This window comes from Geotrypetes seraphini, chromosome 11 (genome assembly GCF_902459505.1).
Source record: "Geotrypetes seraphini chromosome 11, aGeoSer1.1, whole genome shotgun sequence".
NCBI lineage: Eukaryota > Metazoa > Chordata > Amphibia > Gymnophiona > Dermophiidae > Geotrypetes > Geotrypetes seraphini.
The window spans coordinates 3,775,045-3,799,897 of record NC_047094.1 but is presented as its reverse complement, the minus strand read 5'-3'; the positions used below and the strand labels follow the sequence as shown (position 1 = coordinate 3,799,897).

Sequence of the window (24,853 nt, the reverse complement as noted above, 5' to 3'; positions counted from 1 at the left end):
AGCCGTGAGACTAATCTATTCACTAAGAAAACTCGACCACATCACCAAGGCATACCTTGGCTCACACTGGCTTCCAATTCAAGCAAGAATACTATTCAAATTCTACTGTCTATTATTTAAATCCATAAATGGTGACAGCCCAGCCTACTTGAACAACCGCCTAATCCAAACTACCCCAACCAGACACAGGAGAACCCAGACACCATTCACATACCCTCCAATCAGAGACATCAAACGGAAAAAACTGTACGATGGCCGTCTAGACACACAGGCAGCAAAACTAGACCACCAACTCTCCAATCTACTAATCGCGACCCCAGACTACAAAACTTTCAGAAAAGAAATAAAAACCCTGCTATTCAAGAAATCCATGAAGACTAACTAACACCGTATGAAACATTTCAGTCCTCTGAAGCAACTCGCTCCACTCTGTAACACCTCTAGGTTTGTCCAGAAATCCTCTTCTGTAATCCGCCTTGAACCGCAAGGTAATGGCGGAATAAAAATCACTAATGTAATGTAATGTAACTTTGTACAATGGGCAGAATATATATATAGTGTAAAAAAACCTTGGAAACTTGGTTCTAGTTAGAAGTATATTTTTAAGAACAGACGTGGCTGCAAAGTGTTGGCCCACTCTAAGTGCTCTGTCTGTGAATTTTCAGCAGTGTTTTTTTGTATAGTGCTTCATTGGTGAAACAGGCCAAATGCTAAAAACTAGGATCAACTTACACAGGTATCATTTTAAAAATTGCAATAGCAATCAGGATGTCTGTCACCTCTGTTGGACAACACTTTGTGAAAACTGACCACTGCCCCAATGATTTTATGGTGAGAATACTAAAAGGAAATTTTAAGACAACCCAGGAGAGTCAAAATGATAAAATATTTGGATACCCACCAGACAGGGCTCAACAAGGACCTACAAAGAAATTCAAACCGCTTTGTCTCCAACTACCACTGAAATGCTTTCATGGTTCCCTTATATATACTGGTTTTGCCAACATTTCTGATCCAAGGAAGAAGGGGTTAACCTTCCAAAGCTAATTGTAAAGGGCACTAGCTAATTTAGTGCTTGCTACACGCTAACGTGTCCATAGACTATATTGGACGCTTTAGAATTTAGTGCGCACTAGTAAAAGGACCCCTAAATTAGTCCAATAAAAAAAGGTATTATTTTTTTCCTTTATGTTTCTGCTTTTATTTCTACATATTGGCCATCGTGCCACTGGAAATTCAGCAGGGCAGGGCATGGAAACCACACTAATCAAATTAAAAAGCTTATGGCTGGTGGCTTATTCTGTGGCCCGACGGGACCCATTTCGCCAGATAGTGGCTTCTTCGGGGGTCTATGTGTTCAGGTGTGAATTTACAAGTCAAAAATGGCGCCATCTGAATGGTTTGTCATTCCAAGGGATCTGATCCAGTGGCGTAGTAAGGGGGGAGGGGTCCACCCTAGGCGCCAGCACCAGTCCTCCTCTCCACCCCCATTCCTTCCCCGCCCTCCCTCACTATCTCTTTAACATTCCAGGCGTGAGTAGCAAGCCCCACCTGCTGCTCATGCCAGCATTGGCTCTCCCTATGATGTCACTTCCTGGACCCACACCTAGGAAGTGACTTCAGAGGAAGAGCTGAGGCTGGTTAGGGGGTTGCTGCTTGCACTGAGAACGTTAATGAGATACGGGGGAAGAGGCGCACCCCTGTGCGCAGGTGGGGGTGGGGAAGGAGCAGATGGGGGTGTGGGGTGGAAAAGAGGGCAGGGGAGGGGCACTACCGCCATTGAGCTGATCCTATCATCATTCTCTTGAGATGGCCCCGCTGACTTCCTGTCAGACACAACCTGCATCCCCTACTTCAGGTCTGCTTGACTGTATCTTCTTTTTCAGTCGTTTACGCGCTCCGTGTTCAGGGCTACAGTCGAGGGTTGGCTCTTTAATAGCTGATTTGATTATATTGCCTTCTAGCATTTTGATAATCATGTTATGGATTCTGATGTTGTGGTCATTTACCAGAGAGCATTAGCGTCACATGGATTCTGATATGTTGTATTTAGTTGCTCTTCTCGTATTTTAAGCAATTTCTTGGCTCTTCCATTGTTTGATTGTAATTGTCTGATATCTTTCTCTTCTCTCTGCTTGCTTCAATTGTCCAGTGTTGACTAGTTTTTCTGCCCCTGTCACTCTTTGTATCTTTTTTTTTCATCGTAAACCACTTTGACATCTATACTAATGGCATTATATAAACCTAAACCCAAACTAAGCATCCTCTTCGCTTTTAGGATAACAGGAAGCCAGTCACTGTGAAAGTGGACAATATATTGAAATAAACCGACAAGCTAAGGAGTAGCAAAATCACCGGGACCAGATGGAAGATCCTCTGCCATCTATCGTTAAAATCTGCTGCTGCATCAGAGAAGTGGGAGGTAGACCTTGTCGTATCAGTTTTTCAAAGGAGCAAGAGACTGGTGCTGAATGTAATTTCTGGCCAGGTTAACAAGACATGACTTGGATATAGCAAATAAAAGTCTTGCTTTACACTATATTAGATTGTTAGCAAATACGGAGGGCTGAGTCAGTTGATAGTGTCCTGGGAAAATAAAAAGTCATGGGATAGGAGATAATTCCCTGTAATAACCTGGTATATGCTTAAAAGATAGAAAAAAGTAGAACTAAATAGTAAGAGGTTGATAGTCAAAGCAATTTAACCTAGGGTTACCATATTTAAGGACGGGAAAACCCAGATGCATGGCCCCCGCCCCATTCTGCCTCCAGCCCTGCCCATTCCACCTCCAGCTCCGCCCTGTTCCGCCTCCACCTCCACCCCTCAAAAAGCCTGATGCGTGTGACATCATCCGGGCCCTCCAGATGCGGCTGGAGCTCAAGGCTTTCCAAAACCTGGACAAACTGCCACGTTTTAGAAAGCCCGTCCAGGAACCCAGACAGCCCTCTAACAAGAGGTCATGTCCAGGTTTTCCCGGACGTCTGGTAACCCTAATTTAACCGAGCACAACAGTAACACAGTAAATGACAACAGATAAAGTCCCTAGTGGTCCATCCAATCTGCCTAAAAAAGTGGCAGAGCCACACCCACTATTCTGTGTGGGCCACAGCCACCCAGGCTTAAACACTGGTTACATAGCAGTAAGACAGTAAATGACGGCCGATAAAGACCTGCCCAACAGTCGCATTCATTATCAAAGAAACATTGAACCAACAATCCAGTATATTATTACATTTTACTTGATAATTTCCACTATAAGATGTCTCTCTACAGATAGGCAAGACGATATGAATGTAGCATAAACAGGCACACTAGTGTGTGATCCATCCTTGCTATTTTCAGGGCTCAGACGTAACAATCTCCATTATGTCAACCACATATTATGGACAAACCACATTTTGCTTTTCTCAATTTATGACAAAGGCTCCAGTTAGCAGTCCCGCAAAGCAACAGTAAGCGACTTTGCCTCTAAAAAAGACAAAAGGTTTAGAGACACTCCACTTCTACCTTCTCGTTTAACGGCAGTAGTCCTCTTTGCCAGTCCTGTGTACACTCAGGGTGACTTCTCAAATTTCTTGAGCTGGCTTCATCTCTGTCCAGCACTTTTTCTGTGGGTCAATAATGAATCCTTTCACTTCTAGAGCCTTTTGGCTTGTCTACTTCAATAAGAAAGTTTGAGGAATATGCAAATTAAGCTCCCTCCTTCCAGCCTCAGGCAAAGTAGCCTTCCCTTAACCTCCTCTAACCAGTTCTGTGGTGGTAATTCTGTCTTCATACACTTCTTTTCCAAGTAGCAAAAAACATCGCTACTGAGCCCTTTTAATGGGTAGCAGGAACTCTGTTGAACAATCACCAGCCCTTGAATGGGACAACACTCAACTTGTCCTCCATCCCCAGTTGTGAGTCTGAGTTCCAAAACAAAAACATCACAAATTAAAATCACAAGGGAACCTCTCCCTACTTTCAAGGTCAGTTTTTTCATCTGCAGACCTTCCCACACAGGTTTTCTGGGATGGAGTAGCTCGGGCTGTGCAGTCTCTCCTTTTCCTTAGTTGGGGAATCTCCCGCCAGTACTTTCTTTTCTAGGCTTCTCTTTCCCTAACAGATTTCTGGGGAGACCTTTAAGGGCTCCCTGGCATCAACCCCTCCCTTCTCCTTAGCCCACAACCTATCAGAGTGCCTTACTTATTGCCACTCTGATGAGGGTTCTTGCTGGGCCACTCCTTAGCCTTTCAAAACTGACATAACCTGCTAATAACAATGTGCCCCATCACCATTTATTAAAATCAACATATCAAGACCTCTAAGTCTCTCGCTTTCACAACCATCACCCACATTCCCGCCAGCTAAGCCAGGGGCTTCCTTCTACTCTCCTTCCCCACCATCCATCTTCCTATGTTTCCCCCTGCTCAGGTGCCCAATATCACTCTCCCCCTCCCAAAGCAGCAGCAGTGATTGGCCAGCAGAGGCAGCACTGTAAAGTATGCCTGGGGCCAGCTTTCCTCTGCTGCGTCTGCCTTTTCCTGTGGGCATATGGGGCAGAGGAGCAGTCCTAGCACAGCCATCATTACCTGCTAATAGCATGTGTCTACCATTACCATATTTTTCTCTGGGAAACACATGGCCACACCCTGATACATCTCCAGCCCTGCCCACTTCTGCCTCCAACCTGCACCATTCCATCCCCAGCCCCACCCCTACAAATCTTCCTCTCTTCTTCTGGACAAGCTCCAGCCGCGTCTGGAGGGCCTGGAGCATGCGTGGATGTGTGTGACGTCATCCACGCATGTTCAGAGGCCCTCCAGATGCGGCCGGAGCTCGTCGGGGCTTTCTAAAACCCGGACAAATGCAGGGTTTTAGAAAGTCTGTCCGGGAGCCCGAACAATCCTCTAAAAAGAGGACATGTCTGGGTTCCCCCGGACATCTTGCAACCCTACATGTGCCCACCTCTCTCTATTAATACATATCCTTCATTACCTGCTAATAAGATTGTGGCCATCACTATCTGATCATTTCACGATGTCCATCCCTATACAACAATGCCAACAGCCACCTAACACCTTCTGATAACATAGAGGGCAATGTTTAGAAGCATCTGAATAATGTGGTCACTGCAATGGCCTATCCATTCAGCTAGGATACTGCATTGCAGTCAGCAGAACTTTTTGGAAATCCCTGCGGTGTAGTTTTGGTGCAAGACCTGACTTCGGCCACTTGCTCCTTCTCGTATGGCTCCAGACCTATGGAATGTGCTTCTGTCGGAGAGGCAGGAGCTTGATTTTCCCAGGTTCCGTAAAAGGATATAACTGGCTTTCAATATTGGTCCAACAGTATCCATCACTACCGGCTAATATCAACATATTTAATGCTTCCTGTTAATAAGACTCACCCATCACTATCCACTACTACTAATCATTTCTATAGAGCTACTAGACACACGCAGTGCTGTACATCAAAACACAGAAGAGACAGTCCCTGCTCAGAAGAGCTTACAATCTAGTCAAGACAGACAAACTGGACAAGAAGGTGCATCAATACACTACTCAGGTGGGGGAATGATATGACTGCTGCTTAGAGAAATCTTTTCCAGCTCCTACAAAACTACTCCCTATTATCTGCTAGTATCAGCATATTCAATACTTCCCGTTAATAATATTCACCCATCAGTATCTGCTAAAATCACGCTGTTGTCATTAACTTCTAATCATAAAATGCGCCCATCCATATCTACTAACATATCCATCATGATCTGCATTGGTCACTACCGACAATGAAGGGGTCAATATTCAAAGCTCCTGCCCAGTTAAAGTCAGTGCAGGGTCAGCCTCCAGCAGCACTTAACTGGAGAAAGCACTCTAGAAGCAGCGACTGCCACATGTCAATCATCAGCGCCGCGTCCAGAATCGTGCCTTTAACACAGGCACTATTTTAAAGGCCTTCATCTAAGGCGCCGGTCTCGCATCTACGGAGGTGCTAAGGGTTGCCTACTAACACCTAAGGCCAATTCTGGCCCAAACCATGCCCACGCCAGTAGACATCCCTAAGCACCTCCGTAGGTGCAAGTCTGGCACCTAAGAATGGGCCTGCATTTTTAAAAAATAAGCGTGCATCTTTATCAGTTCATTAGACGGCAATGGGATACCTAACTTTGGGAGTATTTGGCCCTAACTGTTTAAGCCCAAACCATCTACTCGGTGGGCCATCTGCGTCAACGTCGGAGCTCAGTCAGCCTTTAACCAGTGATGTAGTAACATTTAACCTTTTAGTTGTTAAGTTAGTCAGCCACAAAGGTTCTGTCTTTGGCTGGTTTAACTTAACCAGTCAAGGCTGAACATCGGCACTCTTCAGATTAAGTGTTGCCAATCTCCACTTCCTTGGATATTGAATGCTGCTGCCCAGACAGAGCCTGGCATTCATTACCCATGCAAAAAGCCAATGGCAGCGAAAAAAAAAATCACTGGCCACTGCCGGTTGAATATCTGTCTCACAACGTCCTTCGTAATTCCTAATATCAATGAATGATTCACAACCACTTAATATCAACATATCCATTACTACCTTCTGGGTCCAAGGTATTTTCACTTTCCTGCTAATACCAAAATGTGTCCATCACTTTCTACTCAGAACACAGCCATCTCTATATGATAAATATAATATCCATCACCACCTACTAATAATATATCCGTCACTATATGGCAAGAGCAATATGCAAATATCATGTCCATCACTATCTACTCATATCACTGGCAGGGCAAGTGTTGACCAGACCACTTATCTGCTTAACCTTAAGAAGCTTTTCAGCCGGCTTATCCAGTTAACTCAGGCCTAACTACGAAGACCAAGTGACGCTACTTACGGTCACGAGGTTGGCCAGAATTTACCCTAGGCAGTTAACCTTCCCACAAATTTGGGGTTAGCCTGAATTTAGTGAAGTGTAACACTTTAGAAAGTTAAATTCACACGTAACATGAATGTTGTGACTGTAGCAGTTGAAAGTGCTGAGAGCAGAAATATTGTTCAAACTTCCTGGCCAGAAGGGACCATATTGTAAAAAATGTGTTTTAAATGGGGACATGTTACTCCCTATTACCAAAAATGACATTGGTTACCGATAGAGGCCAGAGTTTTATTCAAATTTTCATGTATCTCTCCAGGTTTCCCATTTCTTCTTAAATTACTCAAACAAGTTATTTACACACCCTCCTGTCAAATGATGTCGTTTTAAGATATTTTTAGAGAGAACTCTCGCTTTTCAGGCAGCTAAATCGAATACCTGGTTTGGCAAAATTATGCTAGAAGTTCCATCTTACTATAATTTTAGAAAATTACTAAAAACACAACTATTTGATAAATTTGTAACTTAAGTGTTCTAATGTTAATGCTTTTAATCTATAGGCATTATGTATCTTCTAGAAATAGCTTTTCTTGTATTGTAAATCGACTGGATGTTCAGCCTTATCTTGCTGTGAACCGCCTAGAACCTTTGACTAGTTTGACGGTATACATGAAATAAATTATTATTATTATTCTTCCTTCTGAACGAATAGCTTTTGGCTGGACCTCTTGAAGCCTGGTTGAAAGTAGCACAGAGGACATCCCCAGATTTCGAAATCAAATGATTTATGCTGTGAATTCCAAAGTTAATCCCATAAATTTCTAAAAACGTTGACCCTTCCCAATAGAATCCTGATGCCTTTCACTACTTGCTAATAACAATGTATGGATGTCAGTGATTATTGCAGTTGTCCGGGTCTTGCCGCATCTGGGTAGGTGGAACTGACGCTAGGGCCGAGAGGTATCTGCGATTCATAAATAAAGTTTTATATTCAGTTTTGTTATCAGTTTTGTAGGGTCGTCTTTCAGTGGAGACTAATTTAGGTTACTGAAGAGCCAAAAAATATTCTGGGCGGGAGATGCGGCTTCGTACTTCGTATCCACCGAGGGAAACTGCGATTGTCTGCCGGTCAACAGTGCTGGTCAGCTGAACCTTGTAAAACATCGTTTACGCAACGTGGTCTACTTGAATGGAATGTTTTGCTAACTGATGTAAGAATGGCAAATAATATTGTTGATTTTTGAAAGCGATTGAAAACAGTTTTATTTAGTACGTAGCTGGTTAGAGAACAATTGTGACACCCTGCAGACAAAGCACAATGTCTGCATACTGTATTGAATTTTATATTTTAATTATCACATATGTTATATTCTGCCTTGAGCTGTGGTCAGTAATCAGTGAGTCCAGCATTACCTGCTAATATTAACATGTGTCTGTCGCTACCTTTTAATATCTTGATTGATTGATTTTATTTCATTACAATTTGATTATCCAATAAATATCAAAGTAGCACGATAAATTTCCATCAGTACCTGACAATATCAGTGTCCACCTATCACTAGCTGCTAATATCAACACATGTCTGTTTCTACCTGATAATGTCAATATGTCCATTCTTGGCGGCAAGGTGAAGAGGGCTTGTTCCGTTGGGGTCGGTGGTGTCTCCGGGTTTTGGTTCCAGGAGAGCTACACACATGTTACTGTTTAACAGCAGCTGGACAACCTGCAAAGTGAGACAGAAAGCAGAGTTTACAGCCTATTCCAAATGTGGTTTGAACAAGAAGACAGCCGTGAACAGGACGCCAGTGTTTTAGACAGGAAAGTCCATGAAGAGAGAGAACAGAGCCAGACAAAAATAACCATAAGCATAAACAAACCCTGAACCACAGTGAAAAAAATGTGCTTTGAACAATTACTTAAATCTCTCAAGCGACCCCTTTACCCCCCCCCCCCCCTCCCTGGCAAGACATTCTACAAAGTGGGAACAAGTACAGAAAAGCACTGGACCTTGCTGACGTCCAATGAGCTCCGGATAGGGACATTGTCACCAACCTGCATTCACCCTCGGATCTCAGCTGTTCTGCTGGAACATTCCAGCAACCCAGCAAGAGTAGAAGGAAGCTTAGGTCAGGACTTCTCTGTCCTAGGATGCTGCTAGCCCTGCCCTTTGGATGGCATCACTCGAGGTGAAGAACGGCAGAGGAGTGCGGAGAGCAACGGAAAGGTTAAAAGGTGCTGGGGAGAGTGCCTGTTACATTGGCTGGAACATCACTTCTTCTCTCCTATCCTGAGAAACACCTTGTGGACATGGGTATCCTGTGAACTCCTCTGCCCTGGGAAACTTAGCCCTGTCCATTGGGTGATGTCATTCAAGGTGCGGAGTGAATAATGGCAGAAGAGCACCAGAGAGAGAAAGGGTTAAAAGCTGCTACGGAAAGTACCTGTCATATTGATTGGACCATCACTTCTCCTCTCCTTCTCCCTGTGCTCACCTTGTGGGCACAGGGATCCTGTAAACTCCTCTACCCTGGGACACTGCTAGCCCCGCCCCTTTTATGATAAATGTGGACAGTATTTTTATTGTGATTATCAAGAATATATTGAATAAATTACAAACGAAGGCCCGAGGACATTGAGTTTCCACAGTCTCGTTTGTTTCAGACAAAAGTAAAAAACAACAAAAAAAGCAGGGTTCTTGGGCTGGGGATTCTCTGAACCCCCTGAAGGCCCTGGCAATACTGATCTGAATTTGATTGGCTGAGCAGCTTCAGATGCAGTAAAGTACCTGGCTTTTCTGAGCATGACCATCAAACGTTGGTAGATGTTAGTTTTGCCACAGATAAATGCAGAGGAGTCCAAAGCGATCTATGATGTCCCTGATGCCTTCAAACATGCTGTTGTCACTCCCTTCCTCAAGAAACCCTCACTGGAACCCATGTGTCCTTCCAACTATTGCCCCATCTTCCCTCCTCCCCTTCTTATCTAAGTTATTTGAACATGCTGTTCACCGCCGTTGCCTGGACTTCCTCTCATCCCAGGCTATTCTGGATCTGCTTAAGTCAGGCTTTCACCCGCTGAATTCCACGGAAACTGCCTTTACTAAAGTTTCCATTGACCTGTTCTTGATCTGTCTGCCGCCTTTGATACTGTTGATCACTGCCTACTCCTTGATACGCTGTCCTTGTTGGGATTCCAGGGTTTTGCCCTCTGCTGGTTTTCTTCCTATCTCTCCCAGCGCTCCTTCAGTATATGCAATGGTGGTTCCTCCTCCATAGCCTTCCCACTATCAATTTGTGTACCTCAAGGCTCTGTCCTGGAAACACTCCTTTTCTCAATCTACACTTGATCACTTGGAACGCTGATCTCCTCCTATGGCTTCCAGTGTCACCTCTATGCTGACGACTCCAAAATCTTCCTCTCTGTGCCAAATATCTCTACTGAAATCCAGACCAGAATCTCAGCCTTCCTCTTCACAAACCCATCACCTTAAGGACATGCACCCAGAAATGCCATCAGAGTCAACGCACCTATGCCACCTAACTCTCACCAGATGCTGCTTCTCCCTTCTCCCTCTATTTCCCCTCACCTCCTGAATGAAGATTCAGAAATGCTACAAAGGATATCTCTGGTTTCTACTAGAGATGGATCTTCAGATATCCTACCGCCTCTATCCCAATACTCTCTTCTTAGGGATATGTTTATAGCATGACCCACTGTTAATTTTGCAGCTGAATCCTGCAGAGGGGAAATTTCTTTCAAGTTCTCCTAAACAGAAGAACTGAAGGGTGTGGGCTGCAGAGGTGTCCAGGGCACAGAGAGACATTTAATTGTGTAGTGTCTAGTCAGATGCTAAGTCAAGGTACTGACCTCTGCACAAGATATCCAGTTTGACTGAATTTGAGTTGCCAAGATTCAGGAAATTTAAGTCACAACATCTAGCTGGCACGCTTAAGCTCAGGAGCGGTCCACCAGATGGCACACTGAACATGTCAAAGGTGCTGTGTCTCGCTGCGTCTTATCAGGTAGAAACCGACGTTTCAGCCACCGTGCTGTGGATTTCTTCAGGGTATGCCAGCTGTGGAAACCCTGAGAGAACATGTAACCCAGCTCCACAGGGAGAACATCGTTAAATCCACCAGAGACTTTTTCATTCTATGGAAAAAGAAACCAACTGACTCTCACAACAAATTCAAATTTCTGACCAACTGACTTTCCCGCCAAAATTCAAATTGGTTGACTGCCCTGTTCCCAATCAGGTCAGTGAACCCACTATTTTGAAAGTCACACTGCAGACTTCAGAGCATACCCTGAAGAAAGCCACAGCACGGTGGCTGAAATGTCGGTTTCTAACTGACAAAGACGCAGCAAGACCCGGAAACCTGCAACAAGCACAATGCCAGTTGCGGAAACCCTGAGAGAACGTGTCAAAAGTGTTTTCCCTATAGGAAGAAATCTCCTTTTGGGGGACAATTCTGAAATATTGAAGGTCTATGGATATTGTATTACTTCTCAAAGGGAAACTCCCTACAGGAGTCGGCAGGACTGGCAGGGGACATGGCTGGAAAGCTACTTATTAAGGCAGGATGCCTCCCCAGCCCTCCCCCAGCACTGGAGGTACAACATGCACCCAGGAGCGGATGTCCTCAGGTCTATGGTCCCTCTTCAGCCGCAGGAGCAGATTTCCTCTTCCTCACCAGCAAACTTCATCAGATAGGGATTGGGAGGTCTTTACTAAGTGAAATGTGTGCTGGATTATCTGACAAAAAACACACCTCTCCAGCTCCACCAACTTTGGGTTTCCCCACTCTCTCTGTCTCTGGACCTTTGTAATTTTTCTCGAGGAGCATGACTATTTATTTATTAGAGCTATTTGTATTCTGCTTAGTCCACAGTTCCTAGCAGATTACAAAGGTAACACACAAAGGGCTCCTTTTACAAAGCGGCAGTAGAGATTTCTAGCCCAGGCCGGTGAGGTAAATGCTCCGGACGCTCATAAGAATTCTATGAGCATTTACCTCACCGGCCTGTAGCTTTGTAAAAGCCAGAGATAATTAAAATTTGCCATATAAGAAAATATACAATCTAAAAGAAAATTAAGAAATCACACCAAACAAACTCTGCTTCACAGGTCACAATTCAGCACTCGTCTCACTGATAAATGTTAGGAAAAGCTTTCTGAAGTGAATAAGCTTTAAGCTGTGCATTTTAATTGTTCCTCCCTCAGCTCATGCAGACACTGCCAAGTCCCCTAGAAGAGGATATCCTCCGGCACCCAGCAGCTGTGGATCCCAAGTCTGGCCACTAGAGGTTGCTGTTGAGTAACAGCTCAGACTCTCCTTCCCTCCTGGAAGCCTTGCTGGTCTCGGGAATCTAATTCAATTCACTTCAAGGTGGCATATGGTGCTGCCACTGAGCCACTAGCTGGCATTTTGTGGATGCTGAAATAAAACCCGCTGACTCCTGACCTTTGATAATATTTCTCCAACTGGAATCTGCAGGGGTAAGGCTGTGAGCTCCTCTGTACTTAAATAATGGAAGAGCCCAAGCAGGGCTTAACTTTGCAGATCAAAGGAATGGAGCAGTGGGGCTGGAACCCGGGTGCGGAGGCTGGAGGCTGGGGTTGGAGCAACAGAAGATGAGATGCATTAGGAAGTCTAATTTTCAAGATCTTACATGGCATTCTTCCTCCCCTAATCCCACTATCCTGGAATGCTTCGAGACCTGACACTATCAGATCCGCCCTCGAACTCAAACTATCTTTCCCCTCGTTAAAAGGTGTCATGTATGCAGGGAAGTTAGGGAAATCCCTTTTCTTCAAATTCACTGAGCTTTGGAATAACCTCCCTGCCCCGCTGTGGAACCTAGGCTCATTCCAATTATTCGGAAAGCATCTGAAAACCTGGCTTTTCTCTAAAACGTAAAGCTATCTATTTAAAGTGTAAAGCTAGCTCTCCTCTTCATAACCTCTAATTTCTTATTATGTCCTTCCCTCAATTATTGAATTACCTGTAAACCGTGCCGAGCTCTATCTTTATGGAGATGATGCGCTATACAAACTTAAGGATTAGTTTAGTTAAAGTAAGCTAGTGTTCTTTGCTTCACCCCAGGCTCACTCCCTCACCTGACGGTTTCCCCAAAGAGAAGGGCTGAGGCCAGGATGCCCCTGCAAAGAAGTGAGAGATGTGCCCTTCCCACAGACATTAATCCCTGAGAACAAGTGATATCTTTGAAAAATTAGAGCCCATAATGCTCCAAAACCTGAACGTTGGGTGCAACCACAAGACTGCCAGAAGAGTTCAGGGTGTTAGTTACAATTCCTCAAATAAAGCAGGGTACCGTCACTTACTCTGTTACAAAGAACTCACCCCAACTCTGCCAAACTCACAGGCTAGGTCCAGCGGCGTCTTCCCGGAGATGTCCATGATGCAAGGATTAGACTGATGCTGTAAAAGCATCTCTGACTGAGGAAAGAGCAAAAGAGATGGGCGATTAGGCACAGCCACGATCCCACCCCTGCTGCTCTTGGACCTATGCATCACTCTCTCTCTTCCATCCCAGTCACCCTCCCTCCTAACCCCATCATGTGCCAACCCGAGCTCTCCTTCTGACGTCGCTTCTTGGTCGTGGCACTAGGACGTGACGTCAGAGAGAGAGTCGAAGCTGGTGCAAGCAGAAGCTAGAAGATTTTGAAGAGGTACATAGGGGGAGGGGGAGTGGGTGCGACGGGGAAGAGGTACATAGGGGGAGGGGGTGGGGGTGCACAAGGGGGAAGAGTGGGGAGGGCGTACGATGCGACAATGCCAGGTGCCTCCTTTCCTTGCTATAGCCAGGAGAGCCAGCATCTACAGCTGTTTATCACATCATAGGACCTGTGAGCATTTCTGGTTGCCACATCTCAAAAAAGATATAGTGAATTAGAAAAAGTACAGTTTGGAGGAGAAATGGCTGAGGTGTGGCCAGGCCATTAAAATGCTGGACGTTTTTAGTTTAGACATTTTTTTCAATAATTGCAAAAAATTTAGAAATCTTGCTGGGCCATTTTCGAACAACAACAACAACAACAACAAAAAAAGACAGATGTCTGACAAGCTCATAAATAGGCATTTTCACCACCCAGTTTTGGGATGTTTTTCTCAAAACATCCAAAGTTGGACTTAAATGTCCCATCGAAAATGCCCTCCACATCAACTGACTTCCACAAGTAGAGAATGACACGGGGACAAATTTTTTCCCGTCCCATCCCCGCGAGTTCTTTTCCTGTCCCTGCTCCATTCCTGAAAGCTCCATCTTCATCTGCACAAGCCTCAAACCCTTTAAAATCATAAGCGTTCAAGGCTTGTGCGATTAAGGCGGAGCTTACAGGAATGGGGCAGGGACAAAACTCATGGGGATGGGATGGGGACAAATTTGTCCCTGTGTCATTCTCTAAACTGCACCACTCTAGAAATCAAAATGTCATCAAAGTGAGCCAATGAAGCCACTGTGACATCACCGATGAGGTCAGCTCGTATTGGCGGAATGAGGCATTATGACATCACAGTATCGGCTCTGGTTATCAGAGGCTGAAACTCTTCACCACAATTTATTTAGTCAATTTTCTATACTGTCTCCCAAGTATTGTTTATTGTTTAATTAGTTTTTTGATTAAACGCTTTATCGATTCTGCAAAGCGTTGTACAAAGTATTAAATAAAATAACATTTCAACCAACAAAATTACAATTAAAACATACTTTCAAAAAAGAACTGTAAGACAAACTACAACACATACTAGGTTAATTAAGGACGAACGAACAGAAGACACACGAAGGAAAAAGGGAAGAAATACAATAGCTATAGTAAATGAGAGAAACATTAAGGGTAAGTACAAAAGGGCAGGAATTAATAGGAAAAAAAAAAGAAGACTAAAATAACTTTAGTTAAAAGCATCTTTAAAAAGGAAACATTTTAAGTTGCTTTTGAACGTTTTTAAAGTATTTTCCGTTTTTAAATAGAGCGGAAGAGCGTTCCAAATCGTAGGAGCTGTTACAGAGAAAATGGAGGTTCGACGTGTGCCAATTATTTTTAAGGAAGGGATAATTAGATTAGATTGGGTTATGGATCTTAAAGATCTCGGTGGGTCGTAGGGAATCAATACTCTATCTATGAAAGCTGGGGAATTAGTCTGCATAGTTTTGAATGTCAAAAGGGCTATTTTATAAGTTATCCTATGTGAGATTGGTAACCAGTGGGCGTCTTTTAGCAGAGGGGTAACATGGTCATACTTTGTTGCTCTGGAAATTATCTTGATGGCCGTATTTTGAATTAACTGCAGACGTTTCAAATCTTTATGATATATATGTAGAGAATGACAGAGGGACATATTTTTCCACGTCCTGCAGGAACTCCTTTTCCTGTCCCCGCCCTATTCCTGCAAGCTCCATCCTCATCTGCACAAGGCTCAAACCCTTTAAAATCATAAGCGTTCGAGGCTTGTGCATTTAAGGCAGAGCTTAGAGGAATGGGACAGGAGTAGGGACAACGACAAGACTCGCAGGGATGGAACGGAGAAATTGAGTTATTCATCCCTTCAAAGAAATGAAGCAAGTTGGTGAGGCAAGATTTCCCTTGGCTGAATCTACTATATTTTCACGTGAGTGTGTAGTTAAGCTCTGGAGAATGTGGTAACCGAAGTTAACAGAGGTGCATTTAAAAGCAGTTTGAACAAATTCCTGACGAGAAAGCCCATGACAGATATGGGGAAAGCCACTGGTTATCCCAAGCATTGCTAGCATGGACTCCTGTTGTTTTTGGGATTCTGCCAGGGACTGTTCTTGTCATCTGAACTGGCCACTGTTGGAAGCCGGATGCTGGGCTAGATAAACCTTTGGCGTGACTCGGTTTGGCTATTCTCATGTTCTGATCATATGCGCTGTGTGTACCCCGTCATCAGGGCTTTTTTCTTAGAAAATATGGTATGGGTACTCGTACAGAGTCACCTGGAAAGTGGCTGCCTCTGAATCTGAGGGTCACAGGTTGGTGCATCAGATTAAGAAAATTCTCAGTAAGAAATGGACGAAATCAAGATGGCGACGGGAACAGATGCCTGAGAAGGAAGCTCTGCGAATTTGACTCTGCCAACATTGCCTAACAGTACTCCGTATACCTGGCTATGGGGAAGAGGAAGGGAGCCCCTCGTGTCAATCCTCCAGTGACGGTGGCGGCCCCGCAGCGGCTGGTGCAGACGACCATAGCGGGAGCCTTTGTGCGATCAGGCAAACCTGCTGTACCTACTTTGGGGGAGAGTTCTTCGGGCAAACTCGGCTTTCACGAATGGGCAGTGTTGAGTCCAGAACAGAGGTCAGCCCCACCCCAACCCGGAAGTAAGCTGGTGGAGGGAGCGTCTGAGGAACCGAAGCTCAGAGAAGGGTTTTTGGAACTCAGCGATGGAGGACCAGCTGCATTAGCCTCGTTAGGGGACGGAGCGGCTGAAGAAATACATCAATTACCCCACACCAAGACAGAGGTGAGAGGTTCTTCTGGTGGGTCTAACATCAAATTTGGGGTATTGGAGCGACCTGAAAAGATAGACATGGAAGCCTTATGGCAAATCTCAAACTTTCTTTTTCTACTTTAAGTATGGACTATGGGACTATCTATTCCAAAATAGAGCAACAGGGTTTGGCGCTAAAAAAAAGTGAATGAGAAATTGGAAAAAACAGGAAGAAAAACTGACTGACATGAAAGCTTTAGAAATTAGAAACACAGAAACTGATGGTAGATAAGGGCTACTACGGCCCATCCAGTCTGCCCACGCCGATGACCCTCCCCTACCTTTCTCTGTGAAGAGATCCCACGTGACGATCCTATTTTGTCTTAAAATCAGGCATGCTGCTGGCCTCAATTACCTGTAGTGAAAGACTATTCCAGCGATCAATCACCCTTTCGGTGAAGAAGTATTTCCTGATGTCACCATGGAATTTCCCGCCCCTGATTTTCCACGGATGCCCTCTTGTTGCCGTGGGACCTTTGAAAAGAAGATATCCTCTTCCACCTCGATACGTCCCGTGAGATATTTGAACGTCTCGATCATGTTGATTAAAGAAAGAACTTTAATAGCAAGAAGAATGGAAAGCTTTGAGAATCAATTAAGGAAAAATAATTTGAGACTCCTGAATTTCCCTAAGTGGCCCTTGATTTCACCTGTGAAGATGGCAAGGAAATTTGGTTATTCCCCCAGAAAATCTGCCCCTATTGTAAGAGCTAACTATTTCCAAAGAAAGAAATCTGTGGAGATGTCTACTCCGAATGGGAATCAAGGAGAAAATGGGCTCGATTTCAACTTAGAGAGGAAAACCTTCTTGATAACACTTTCTTTGGAAAGTGATAGGCAATATGTACTATGCATGTATTTTCATCATATAAATGATCAGTTCTTGGGTTCTAATGTTCGTATATTTCCTGATATGTCTCAGAAGTCCCAAAGGCGGAGTAAGGAATTCTTGGCATTAAGGCCAAGAATCTTCACCTTTTTATTAAAGTTTCCTGTAAAACGTTTTATTACTTGCCAGAAGAATTATCTGTTTTTTGAATCTGAGCAACTGTTAGAATTCATAGAATCAAAAGAGCAAATTGTATTCGTAGCTTGTGATGGCTAATCTGCCCTAGACCGGCTGTTCTTCAGTTTAACTTATGGATTTCCACTGATTTCGTCAAATATGGTGGAATAAATAATGGTGTAATTACTTATCTTTTTCCTTTTTTTGGAACTATGGATCTGTAGGGAGAACGAGAGGACACTCTCTAAAGTTGAAAGGGGATAGATTCTGTACGAATGTAAGGAAGTTCTTCTTCACCCAGAGAGTGGTGGAAAACTGGAACGCTCTTCCGGAATCTGTCATAGGGGAAACACCATCCAGGGATTCAAGTCAAAGTAGATAAAAGACAGGTTGTTCACCCTCTCCAAGATAGAGAGAACGAGAGGGCACTCCCTAAAGTTGAAAGGGGAAAGATTCCATACGAACATAAGACCCAGAGAGTGGTGGAAAACTGGAACGCTCTTCTGGAATCTGTCATAGGGGAAACACCATCCAGGGATTCAAGTCAAAGTAGATAAAAGACAGGTTGTTCACCCTCTCCAAGGTAGAGAGAACGAGAGGGCACTCCCTAAAGTTGAAAGGGGAAAGATTCCATACGAACATAAGACCCAGAGAGTGGTAGAAAACTGGAACGCTCTTCTGGAATCTGTCATAGGGGAAACACCATCCAGAGATTCAAGTCAAAGTTAGACAAGATCCTGCTGAACAAGGACATACGCTGATAGGGCTAGTCTCGGTTAGGGCGCTGGTCTTAGACCAGAGGGCCACCGCGTGAGCGGACTGCTGGGCGTGATGGACCACTGGTCTGACCCAGCAGCGGCAATTCGTATGTTCTCATGTTCTTATACTTGAATGTAATAAGAAAAATGTTATAAATAAAGAAATTAAAAAAACAACTAGAAATGTGCGAATGGGGTGGGTAGGACAGTTTGGGAAGGCAGGAAAAAGATGCCCCACTCCTGGCTGACACAAAGCCTTGCCTGTCACATAGTCAGGACACAAAGATATCTCTCACCACATCAAAGTGTCCGTGTTGCGCTGCCAGATGCAGTGGGATCTGCCCCTCTTCGGATTGGATATTCACAGCTGACCCAGACTTCAGCAGCATTTTCATTGGTTCCTTCTTTCCTTGCCAGGCTGCATAGTGCAAAGGACGCATTCCTGTCAAGAATACAGAAAGACCGTCACCTCACAAAACAACCATAGTGCAAAGGGATTACCAGTCATACGGAGAGAGACTGTCACATCACAAAACAGCCATAGGTCAAAGGAATAGAGAGTTTCTGTTATGTCAAAACACAGCCATTGTGCACAGGATGCATCTTTGTCAGAAATACAGAGAGGCTGTCAAATCACGATACAATCATAGTGCAAAGGAACATTCCGATCAGGAATACAGAGGAGCCTGTGAAAGTGCAAACAATGCATTCCTGTAACCCAAAAGAGAAACTACCATTTTAAGAGACTGTCAAAGTATAAAAGAAGCATTCATGTCAGAAATACAGAAATAAATACAATAAATGATGTTGAGACAATCATGGTGTAAAATCTACATTCCTGTCAGCGTCAACAGAGAAACTGTCACACCATGAGACATTCCTTCCAGTGACAACAAAGAGATAGTGACATCGTAACTCAGTCTTAGAGTGCAAAGAGTGTGCACTAACAAAGAAACAGTCACGTCATGAGATATTCATGGAGCAAAGCATACATTCCCGCCAATGGTGGCAGCGAGACAGTCTTGTAGTTAGTGATAATTCAGAGATGCAGAAAGTAATTCTTTTCAGTCATAAGATGGAAAGTGACTCCACAGAACAGTCACAGTGCGAGCGTCAAAGTCCAAACACTCAGGCAGGCAGTATCTGGCCAAAGAAAGAAACTGCCACATACAATGAGAGCCTGTCCTAGTGTGAAGGATGATCTCCTACAAAATGAGAAGCAGTCAAACACCACAGAGAGACGCATGAAAGACAGTCAAACTGCAGAGGAATGATAGCCGGAAGTCACTGAGTCAAGGGCTGAGATAAACATGTCTGAGACAACAGACACGCTTGAGACAGTCACATGCAGGGCTGGTCGCACCCCAGACAGATAATCAAATGCAGGGGCAGTCAGGTGCAGGGGCAGTCACTCCTAAGACAGTCACATGCAAGGCAGTCACCGTCGCATGTAGGATAGTCACACCTGAGGCAGTCACAGACAGGGCAAGAATAGATGCATGAAGGGCAGTCACTCCTGAGACAGTCACATGCAAGGCAGTCACCGTTGCATGTGGGATAGTCACACCTGAGGCAGTCACAGACAGGGCGAGAATAGATGCATGCAGGGCAGTCACATGCAAGGCAGTCACCGTTGCATGTGGGATAGTCACACCTGAGGCAGTCACAGACAGGGCGAGAATAGATGCATGCAGGGCAGTCACTCCTGAGACAGTCACATGCAAGGCAGTCACCGTTGCATGTGGGATAGTCACACCTGAGGCAGTCACAGACAGGGCGAGAATAGATGCATGCAGGGCAGTCACTCCTGAGACAGTCACATGCAAGGCAGTCACCGTTGCATGTGGGATAGTCACACCTGAGGCAGTCACAGACAGGGCGAGAATAGATGCATGCAGGGCAGTCACTCCTGAGACAGTCACATGCACGGCAGTCACACCACTTGCCTTTATTATCTTTAATGTCAACCGCAGCCTGAGCATCTAAGAGGAGAGAGATGAGTTCGGTGTTCCCGTTTAATGACGCATGATGCAGGGCAGAAAACCTGCAAAGAGGAGAACAGAGACGAAGTCATGAGGAAACCGGGCCCAAACGGCTTTGTGTTCTGATCAGTTCCAAGGCCAAGGACCAATATTTACCCAACCTCCTAATTACTTTGCCAAGACTCACTCAGGACTGTCTGGGGTAATAGAAAGGGTTCACAGGCTCATGTCGAAAGGTGCGTTGATAGGTGTTGGCTAAAATGGGATTCATGTCACAGACAAGGTTCAGGCCACAGGATGTGAGGTAACAGCAAAGAGATAACCAAGCCCCAGTCTGAGTAACTTCCAGGTGACCATATGCACATGGCCTGACACTGAATAACCAGGCTTAATTCCACCCTCGGTCGTGAGCAGCTTCAAAATCACTGACCCCCACGGGATAAACGTCAGTAACTAATTTGAATAAATGGAACATTACTTGTATCATTACCTCAAAGAGTTAATCATTTATTTCATCTATAACGTAGATAATATTTGATAAAAGCAAGTTTGAATTTTTCTACTGATTTCACAAGAGGAAAATCAAGTTCTAAGTTGTTTCCTTGCCCTGGAATTAACTCAGGGCTGGGTGGAAATGGGATGTGCTTAGATTTCTGTAAAGCCTGTGATTCATGCGGATCCACTCTCTAAAGTACGCTGATCATTAGGACAATGGCGTCCACGCACACGTCCACACGTGTATGCATATCAAAATTCCACCTAGGCGCTAGTCTTTACACGCACACACACGTTAGCTTACATAATACATATTTTACAGATAGGTGTACATATGGCCGGAGTCTGGGCAGCGCATAGGTGGGACTCACACATACGTACGTAACTTATAGAATACTAAATTTGAGTATTATGTGCATTTCAATTGTTGCAGTTGTCTGGGTCTTGCCACCAGTGGCACAGTAAAGGGGTGAGGGAGGCAGACTTGTCATGCTTTGTTTAGGATGAAGTTAGGGAGTCTTGCTGCAAAGTTATTAGGGTGTCAGCAGAGCTTGGTGTCCCTTAAGCTCATGTAGCTTTTTCCTCAACAGTGCATCACAGACACTGGCATTCGCACTCACACATGCGAAATATACAAATTCCTAGTCAATCAAGCATTGGCTAAACTGGATGCGCCTTCCCTGAGCCCTAGAGGTCCCAGAAACCATTTTGAACGGGCATTTGCAACGGGCAGGAACAACTAGACATCACTCCTGCCTGTTCCCCTGTTCTCTGCTAGACTGCCGGTAGACCCCCAGAGGATCCTGGGAGGGGAATGGATTCTTGATGTTTGTGGGGGAGGGGTGGGGGGGGGCATGAAGTCAGAATTGTATGGGGTGGGAATCAGAATCTGGCCAGATACCTTTATACGGGTCCCAGCCAATATTCAATTGGGATCCATATACGTGTCTTAAGCAAATCCTGGCCGATTTATTGGCCAAGTGACTGGCACATGCTGAATTGGCCTTGGATATCTGTAGGAATGCCCCATAAAGGAAACACAAACACTCAGGCTTAGAGTCGAGAGGAGGCGCTCCAAATGAATGGTCTCTCCCTCTTTTTATTGAGAATCATATCTCCATTAATTACTTAGTTAATGCTCTACAAGGTTATAATTTCATAATGCATTTACAGTGAGGATTAAACCAAGGCAATATATTGTTTATCTATATCAAAGCTACTATCTCACGTGACATATGAATACATAATAACAGTTACAATAAAATGATTCCCAATGTGTACATTTCTGATATGTCTCAAATCTTACTATGGCATGTGACAGTCCAAAAGTTATAATGCATGCTTCTTAAGCTCTCTTGATTAGCCTTGCTCAGGCAAAGTCTGATTGTTGCCCATATAAGGGATGCTTAAACAAGATAAGAGAAAAAGGGTAAATGTATGTCAGGTTAATATGTGGCAAGAGTCAGGGAGGGGGGAATGCCTCAGCCTTCTGCTCAAGGTGCAACCCTTGTCCTTGCTTAGAATGTATACGTGGCAGGAGGGAGAGGGAGAGGAAGAGGAAATGAGAAACAGGACCTCAGAACCAAACCCAGGCCTGGATCCGCACACAGGGCTTAGGTCGGTGTGCCGACCTGGCCTGCATTCAGAATCGCCTGTGTGCGGACCCCGCCAGTGTTCTGATGCCCTGAATCAGAACTTATCAGATCTCCATCCCTACAGATATCGAATGCCTGGCCTGGGCTAATTCTGCCTGCAGCAGTCACCTCTCATGCTGAATATTGACTGGTTTGCTTTTTAGGGAGTATTATAACATAAAGTGAATGCCTTGCCTTATGATTTTTGCGTAGGTAGATAGATAGATATAGTGTATATGGATTTTGAATGTTCTAGGAATCAATTGAATGTAATCAACCTTCAGCCAATATGTTTGGTTAAGTAGGCTATAAATGTGCAATAGAATTAAATTAAATCAAATCAAGCCTAATGACCTGCAGAATGGAAAACTGTGGAACAAAATGATGACACCTGCCAGAGAAATGCAGAGGACGAGGCAAAACCTGTGGGAAACAGAGAGGAAAATCCTCCTTTACAAAGCCACTGCGGTAACAGCTCTGATGCTCACAGGATTCCTAGAAGCGTCTGAGCTGTTCCCGCCCCGGCCGGCACTAAAAACGTTAACGCGGCTTTGTAAAGGAGGGGGAATATTCAAGAGATTAGAGGAGGGAGCTGGAACATATGATCAAGACAGAGACTAAGTAGGACTGATGTGCGGAGGGAAACATTATCCAGTGGCAACGATGTTAAAAGAAAAATTGGTAAGCAGAAGTTGATGAACGAAAGGCAGAGCTCCTGGATGCTCTGGTTAGGGTTAGCAGACGTCCACATTTCCCTGGACAGATTTTTACAACCCGACACTTTGTCTGGGTTTTGAAAAGTTTCCCGACAAAATCGTGTTGGGAAGGGGCATCCGAGCATGCGTGGATGCCGTCTGGGGGCAGGGCTGGGGGCAGAACAGGGCGTGACAGAGGTCCTGGGGGCGTGGCCATGGGGGGGGCCAGATTTTCCCGAAGGAAAATCTGGTAACCGTAGCTCTGGTTAAGGACAGGACTCAGGTTTGTTCAGAGTCGGGTTAAGGAACGGTTTTGGCTTTGTTAGAGGTCAGGTTAAGGGAATTATTATAATTCATGAGAAGTTGAGTGAGCGAGGCACCAGTTTGTTGTCTTTAAAGATTTTTGGCATCTGGGAGACTGTCGATATAAAAGATACTTTGACAGGTTACTCTCTTTTCAGGTAGCAATTGGAGACAAAGAATTTAGCCAGCTATTAGTCAATGCTATGTCTTCCATACATTTTGGAAAACTTCAGAAAACACATCTATTTGATAAATTTTTACAAAATTAGAACTGGATCATTTGTTAATCTGTATTTCCAAAGATTGTCTCAGCTTCTTCTAGCTGTAAACCGCATAGAACTGTAGGGTTAGATGGACTATAATGAACAATGCAATGCTTGACGCTAGATAAAAGAAAATAATTTTGAAATCTCTCTAGGTTTTGATGACACATAGACCAGTGTGGCCCATCCGGCCTGCCTCCCCCGAACTTACCTCTTCATTTTAGTAGGGGGGCTTCTGGGAGATTTATAAATGTAATTCTATCCCCCCTTACTCTTCTCTTCTATATATAAGTTCATGTAAACCTTTTTTTTTCCTTCTCTTCCTATATTTTAAGTTCTTGTAAACCGTGCCGAGCTCCACATCCGTGGAGATGATGCGGTATATAAACTTAAGGTTTAGTTTAGTTTAACGACCTCCCTGCCCCTTGCATGCTCTGAACTTGCTGCCTGACATCTGCCAACTGGCCCCACATTTTCAGACCCGTTTGATCATTCACTCGTAGATCTGATATTCCCAAGAAAAGCAGCTCTGCTCTCAGGGGTCAGCCTGTCCTGCAAATATACGTAACATAACATAAAAGCCTTTCGGATCTACGCGGTTTACAAGAGAGTTGGATTGACAATTGTCACTCAGCTACATCAGATCCTTCCAAAAGAGGGAGTTCACACAGGGTGCACTCTTAGCTTCAGCCACTGCCAAGTCCACAAAGCAGTGCCTTAGTCTGGCTCAGCCTTCTGCTACGATTAAATTAGCATCCACTTGTTCTTCATTTGTTTTCCTGAGCTGCACTTCCTCCCACCCTCCTTGCTCATCTATGGAAGGGAAGCACAATCCCCCCCTTTCAGCCCCTTCCCTAGAAACTATTTCCTCAAGAGGATGACAGAAAATTAAGACAGGAGTGGTGAAATGTGTTCTAATGTCCCTAATTCCCTGGCCAAACTCTGGGTATTTCTTGGATAATGCACAGTTAAGGAAAAGGACAGAGCACGAGGATCTCAGAATTAACCAGGCATCCTTGACGCAATTTCCCTCAAAGCAGAAGCGACCACCTGAAAATGGCCCAGAGCTGTGTGTGTGTGGGAAGGCCTGGATGGAGGACTCCCGATATTTATTTATTTGGACTCGGAAACCGCATCTTATCACTTGATATGATGAATAGGCCAACATTGTCTAAAAGAGTTCCAATCCAATCCAAATTTGGCTGTATATACCGATTCATCCTTACAATAGGGCTCGACTCGATTAACAATTATTCACAATACAATAGTGAATTGGGCAAGAGCTCGGTTTTTTGGATCATTAGTTTAAAGTAGAGGAATCTGTCAGGAATTCCTGAAATAGATATGTTTTT

At 44.4% G+C, this 24,853-nt stretch overlaps 1 protein-coding gene across 1 annotated transcript in view; it reads right to left on the bottom strand.

Annotated features, from left to right (window-relative positions):
- CASKIN1 (CASK interacting protein 1) overlaps positions 1-24,853 on the bottom strand; it is a 171,373-nt gene that overhangs the window by 50,661 nt on the left and 95,859 nt on the right. Inside the window, exons 3-6 of the mRNA XM_033914977.1 lie at positions 20,076-20,173; positions 18,426-18,571; positions 13,201-13,296; positions 8,428-8,558 (exon numbers count right to left, since the gene is read on the bottom strand). Coding sequence (XP_033770868.1) covers positions 8,428-8,558; positions 13,201-13,296; positions 18,426-18,571; positions 20,076-20,173 — 471 coding nt within the window. The remainder of the gene's footprint in view (positions 1-8,427; positions 8,559-13,200; positions 13,297-18,425; positions 18,572-20,075; positions 20,174-24,853) is intronic.